The sequence below is a fragment of the Myotis davidii genome, unplaced genomic scaffold (assembly GCF_000327345.1).
Source record: "Myotis davidii unplaced genomic scaffold, ASM32734v1 scaffold393, whole genome shotgun sequence".
In the NCBI taxonomy this organism is placed as follows: Eukaryota; Metazoa; Chordata; class Mammalia; order Chiroptera; family Vespertilionidae; genus Myotis; species Myotis davidii.
Window position 1 is genome coordinate 1,097,212 of NW_006285913.1, and position 6,729 is coordinate 1,103,940.

At 38.0% G+C, this 6,729-nt stretch overlaps 1 protein-coding gene across 4 annotated transcripts in view; it reads left to right on the plus strand.

The window, feature by feature from the left end:
* The first annotated feature begins 6 nt into the window (after positions 1–6).
* The window catches only part of MYBL1 (v-myb avian myeloblastosis viral oncogene homolog-like 1), a 34,586-nt gene continuing 27,863 nt past the window's right edge, over positions 7–6,729 (plus strand). For all 4 annotated transcript variants that reach the window (XM_006756914.2, XM_006756916.2, XM_006756915.2 and 1 more), the window contains exon 1: positions 7–206. In XM_006756914.2, coding sequence (XP_006756977.1) covers positions 187–206 — 20 coding nt within the window. In that variant the 5' untranslated portion in view covers positions 7–186. The remainder of the gene's footprint in view (positions 207–6,729) is intronic.

Consider the following 6,729-nt stretch of genomic DNA (forward strand, 5'->3'; position numbering starts at 1 on the left):
CCCGGGGGAGGGGTGTCTCTCCGCCCCTCCGTCCTGCCCCGCCGGGGACGTGCGTTCCGCGCTCGGTGGCCTGGGAGAGGGAGCCGGGCAGTCGGCGGGAGGGTCGGGGCACGGAAGCATTCGCCCGAGGCTGGAGGAGGCTGACCTGCGTCCCCGCCCAGCCCGCGCCTATGAGGTACTCGCAGGATGGCGAAGAGGTCGCGCAGGTGGGTGACATCTCTTTGGCCCAGGTCTGTCGTCACGGGCTCGCCCCAGGTCCTCTCTCCTTTCCCGCTGCTTCCCCGCCAGGCCCCCTCCCGGGCCGGCCCGGGGCAGAGGTTTCCCTTCCCGCGGCTCCACAGCCGCCTGGGCCCGGCTGGCCCCGAGCACAGCTGTGACGTGGGCAGAATTGGGGGACCAGCGTGTTGCAGAGCCGGAAAGTGGGTCACAGATGCCCAGGTTGCTCCTTCGAGTGGATGCTCCCCAGAATCTCTCACAACCACTTGTTGGTGTAGAGAGTTTCTTGCCAGGTAAGTTGCTTCGGGGAAGACGCTACGCCGAGAAAAGGGGCGGTGTTCTGCCAGGATGCCCTGGAAATGGTGTTCAGAGGCACTTTTTTTTTCTCGGAATCGCTGCCAGTGAAACTAGGGACCCAGGGGCGAACCTGGGCGGAGACCCCTCTGCCATCCTCGCTTCCTGAAAGGCTGGGAAAACCTGCTGAATAGTGGAGAGAGGACCTTTAGGATGTTTTCTGTAATTACCATACTGCTGTTCTCAGCTCTGTGTGTGTATGTTTAATACTTTCCTATTAAATATACATACATAGAGATAGATGTCACACTAATATTACCAGTGGCTTGATCTTAAAACAAAAACAAGGTGTTTGATTCACTTAGTATTTTGAGTGTCCATGTTTGGCTCTGACCGTAGCTAAGTTTGCACAGAGGTAAGGCACATTTTTTTTAAAAAGCCAAAAACTTGCTAGGATGAATTTATGTATCTGATTTATTTATGTATAGTAGCTGCTCCTAAGTTGTGTGTAGTAATCACTTGGAAGACAAAAAAACCCCAACAAACCCCAAAAAACTAGGTTGCCTTTTCATTGTGATATTAATAAAACTGAAAAGAAGTTTGGCACTATTTCCAAATGGCTTTGTTTCTAAATCCACAACCTCAAAGTCTTAACTAGTGATGTATTAAGTTGAAATTTAGTATCGGGATTCATTCAGTGCAGATTTCTGTTACAAATTGGTAATGATACACAGAATATTTGTTGCTATATTCATTAGGCACTTGCTGTATGTAAGATGTTTTTGCAGAAAGCAGCATAAAATACAATTAAGCCCTTGTTAGCTTATTAGTTTGTAGCAACTACAGTGTAGGTCAAACTTTTGAGGTGGAACAAATGTATACACACATATATATAAACCTACATTTCTAGAACAGGGTTTTCAACCTTGGCACTATAGATATATCAGATAATTCTTTGGGTGGTGAGGGGCTGACCTGGGCTTTGTAGGATGTTTAGCAACATCCCTGGCTTAAGAACAGTAGATACCAGTAACACCCACTTCCTCCAGCCCTGAAAAATCAAAGATCGCCAGACATTACCAAATGTCTATTGCGAGGCAAAATCACCCAGGTGAGAATCACTGCCCTGGAATGTCAAGGACCCAGTTAACCTCTTAAATTTCAGAACACATAGATATTAAAAGTTCCTGTAATTATAATTACTGAGGTACTGGATTAGGCCCTTTCTTTTGAATATACAACAATTTTAAACTAAAATAAAAATAACCATTAAGCAAGTGGCAAGTGCTATAATGTGTGGCAGTACTTATCAGTACTGATGTTTTTATGCAAAATAGTTCCTTGGCTAATGCTTTCACCAGCATTTAGTATGGTTAGACATGCATGCTTGAATATCAGAACCATGCCTTCTCCAATTGGTTTTCTGTTTGCTTCATAATTTGTGTATGCTTCATAATAATAGACTAAGGAAGAAGAAATGTTTTAATGATTAATTTGCCTGTATAAGTTTTATTTTATTGACAATACTGTGAACTTTGAGATCTAAACATTAATTGTACTGTTGACTTTTATTCCTTGTTTGCTGTATAAATTAATTGAAATGTATATTATAGAATGATTTAAGGAGTCATAAGTCTGGAGTAACTAAATATAATGGAGTGAAGTTGCACACCCTATGGGAGTATTCAGGTAGAGGATGTGAGAAATTATCATCTCTGGATGGTGTATTTTCGTAGGGTCTTCACACTTGAATGTTTAGTATTCTAAATTATATTTAAGTATTTGAATGAAAATTATACTTTGCTGTATAAGAATTTTGCATAAGACTATATATAGGCATAAATCCTGTAATACATTTTTTTCTGTATGATCTTGAAAAAAAAGTAAAACGCTGTTGCCTCAGGTGTGAAACAGCTGAAGGATGTTGCCTCTTTTGATCTTTAAAATAGCTATATCTATATATACATAAAAGAAAAGGCTCACTGCTGTGACTTCAAATAGTTTTAGATCCCACTGGGGGTTTTAATGACAATTTGTAGGCAATACTAAAGTTGGCATATCTGTTATTAACATGTATTTGATTTTTAAAACATATTTATGTATTAATTTTAGTTTTTAAAGCCAAGTCTACCCTTAAGTATAAACTTTAAAAAATGTCATTTAGAAGCCAAAAGGCCTGTTTACACTTGAGATGACATTTGATTACACTAAACTGAAAAGATAAAAGCCAGTTCTTGAATTGGAAGATGTTTTCAGTTGGGTACATGTGTGTGTAGGAAGCGATTTTACTATGTTGTCTCCATCAAAATGGGTGTTATGGGTGAAAGAATACTGAAATATGAAAAACGATTTGTAAAAATCAGTTTTGTCATTAACTAGCAATGTTTTTTTTTTTTTGGAGGGGGAGAAGCAAATAAACTCTGTATCCCAGTTGTTTATTTGTTATTATAAGGGATTTTAATCTTATGGTCTGTAAGGTAACTTCTAATTTAATATATATCCTATTTTGAGCCCTTTTGTAATAATTTTTTCTCATTTAAAAATGTATACCCACTAATGGAATAAAATAGAAATACCCTCATTTTGTTTTTGTTTATGAATAGCTAGGAGAACTCTCTTAAGTATTTACTTCACTATTGCTATTAATAATGGTCAAATAAAGTCAAATTTGTCTATTATAGTGATGCTAGTTAGCAGTCAAGATTTGGGGGAAAAATATTCACGTCTGCAGTACATCATATTTACCACTGGGTGGCCTGATTTCACTATATTAAATTAACCTGGTAAATTTTCATACTTGGAATTCAATTGGACTTTTTTAAGAATGCACTGTTATTCTGTCAAAACAGTTTAATAAAGATGTATTTTTTTATTATGATAAAAATTTCAGACTTGATGCAGTTTGTGATTTAAAATATGATCAAGTTGAAGTGATTTTATTACAACAAATTTTGTAAAACTTGATATTTCTCCAATTTCAAACCAGTAGTTTGTTTTCAAATAAAAATAAATTTTTTAAAATTCTCACATTTTTTTCTTTGGCAGCCTCATTTTACTCTCTTTAGGTGATATAATTGGTGGCATATAAAATCGAACTTCTCCAGGATGTTTTATCTAGTGTTGTTAAGTATGAATAACTGTGTGTTATTTCACAAATGACTGTCACATCATATTAGCTTCCACCTCAGTGTGAAGTTACTGTTAACCATCTTCCTTGCTTAGTGAGTCATAGTATATTTTTTATATGTGTGTGCTTCATTTTGCTGTTTTATAATTACCCTAATCACTTTGTTCATTCATAATCGACAAAACCCTTTCCATTTGAATACTCAGATAATGTATTAACAGTTATGGAATACATTTTTCTTTAACTCAAACACTAAAACTGTCAGAATGATTTTGGAAACCAAGGCCTAGATGAAAATTCTGAGACCAAATTCCTCTTCTATTTTTGCTTTGTGATGGCAGAAATAATTTCACCTATTTTTTTGGCTGTCTTCTAGATTAGTCATCCCAGGCTAGAAATGGTTTATTTATCTACACAGTAGGAAGTTGATTTTATTTAGTACATCTTACCAGCATTGATTGCTATAATACAGAAATGTTAAAAGATGATATAAAAATCAGAAAAATAGAGCAGAGTAGAAAGCAGTGGAGCTTTTTTCATTGTTAAATGGTGAAATTGGAATATAGGTGAGGTTTCTTGTGGGGTTTTATCCTTTCCCTTTATTCTTGGCAAACTGTTGGCATTGTCAGCCATCTTTCTGTTGTGATATTAATAAATTGTCTCTAGGATCTTTTTCTGTCATACTTCTTATTTAAAAGTTACATAATCTTTTCAACAATAATTTAAATACAGAAATAACTTAATTCTAAAACTAAGAAGTAGCTAGGGAAGTCCCAGTGGTAGGGAGATGACTCTAAGAATTCTACTTTAATGCTCTCTCACACTCACCCACTCAAAAACCCAGCTTCCTGAACACTGACTGAGCTATGCAACTTGGCCTGAAAACTGATGACCAAGCTGATGCAAAACAGAGAATGAAACCCTGTGTAGAAATAGAAATTTCTCACAGACCACGTATGTGATTAGAAATAAGGGAGAATTTGAAAGTTAAAAATGAACAAGTTTCCAGGAATATTACTCTTTGGACCCAAGTAATATTTTTGGACTCATACCCTTAACTTAAAATATTTTGGTAAGAACCTTAAGGTGAATTTCATACAGATTAGATAGGATGTAGATATTTTTGTGACTAAAGATTTATATGGGCAACTCCCCAAGCTGAAAGTTGTTTTGATTTATAAATAACCTAATTTTTAAAGCAGTTTCAAAATGCTGTTGTGGCAGCTGTTGGGATCTGAGGGGGGGAGGAAAAGGGAAACCCGTGAAAGGCACAATCAAGGGCTGTTTGGGATGGCAGGAAGTGGTAATGTTGCTGGGATGTTTCTAGGAAAGGTTTGGCAACATGACACCCCAAAGAAACCCTTCTGTACTGAATATATATTTTTAAATGTTTGTTTTAGCAGGTTCTGTTTTTTATGTTCTATCACTTGGAGGTAAATTTGGATTTTGGAAGTCCTTTTTAATAAATGGGAATGCCCTTCAGAACCTCCTAGAGGTATTTTCTTTTTTTAAAAAAAAATGTTTTCTTCATATCCACGTCTGAGGTAATTTTAGAATCCAGAGACTTGGAAGAGGTGAAAGAGTAAGGAAGCTCATTCATGAATTTTACACATACATATTTGAATGGCAGGTACTGTACTTGGTGTTGAGAGATTAACATATTAGATGTGGTCTTTGCACTCTGCTTACTATTTGGTTGGGAAGGTGGGCAAGTGTAATTGGCATTAAGAAGGAAGGATAGCTGCCATGAGTACATACATACAATTTGGATAGAAAACTTTGGTATGGTGTGTTATCTGATTTAGTAGCCGTCTTAGAAATTTATGAAGTAATTGGATCCTGAACCATCTCCAATTTAACAATTTGGAGTCTTGGCTAATCAGGTGATATTTCTGATACCTGAAGATGGCTGCAAATAGCAGGGAAATGAGAAGTTCCTACAAAGGATTTGTAGACAGTATGTATTAAATCCAGGCCTTTATTTTTCAGTTTTATAAAATTGAAACTATGTAATATTAGGAACTATCTACATGCTTACTAAGTTCTACTAATAAGGTTAAACGAATCATCAAGATTTTGCTATTTGAAATCAGAATGAATTTTTGTAAAGTTGAATCTAGTAAAGCAAAATAACTTTAAATATTGTTAGACATTCAGCCTATGCACATAATAACAACATTGAGCCACCTCTCTGTGCCAGATGCTGTATAAGGTGTTTCCATGTTTTTCATTTATTCTATAATGTAGGTGGTATTATCTTCATTTTACAAATGTAAACTAAAGCTCTGAGAGGCTAATATATTCATGGATTCAAAGTGAGTAGTTAAGTTAGAAGTAGAACCTTGCTGTGATTTAAAAATGTACTTGAAGTTTGTCTGGCATGAACCAGCTTTTTTGGTATTCTCTTACCTATTTTTCCAATATGGTGTATTTAGTAGTTAGTGAGTTTTGGAGTTCAGGCATGCTATATTTGGTGTAAACTGTGGGCAAGAAGTTACTTTTCTAAATTTCCTATTCTGTAAAATGGGAATAACAAGAATAATCATCCTGGAAAACCAAGATGGCGGCATAGGTTAATGCCAGAGATTGCTGCCTTGAACAACCAATTCAAATTACACCTAAAAGACGGAACGGACATCATCCAGAACCACAAGGAGGCTGGCTGAGTGGAAATTCTACAACTAGGAGGAAAGAGAATATCAATACCTAGACTCAGAGGAGGCGCAGTGCTGACGTGAAATACACAGGTGCGGAGTGCCCGCGGAGCGGGCTAGCGGCGGAGGGCGCGGTTGTTGTTTTCAATCGGGAGGGAGTTTCAGACTCTGAGCTCCAGATCCGGGCGAGTCTCTAGGGGCCCAGACTCAAACGGGAGAAGCGGGACTGTCTGGCTTCAGTCGGAACTCGAAGGCAGCTTTCTCTCCAAGGTTTACAGCGGTTGCTGGGACTCGGTGAGGCAGAGCCCCTAGGGACGGATGTGAGAGCAGCCATAACTGCTCGCTCCACCGCCCTGTGGATCCCTGGGGACCCGCCCCACCCAAGACCTGTGCAGAGCCATTTGCCGGATAGCCTCAGGCAAACGCTAGATTAGCACC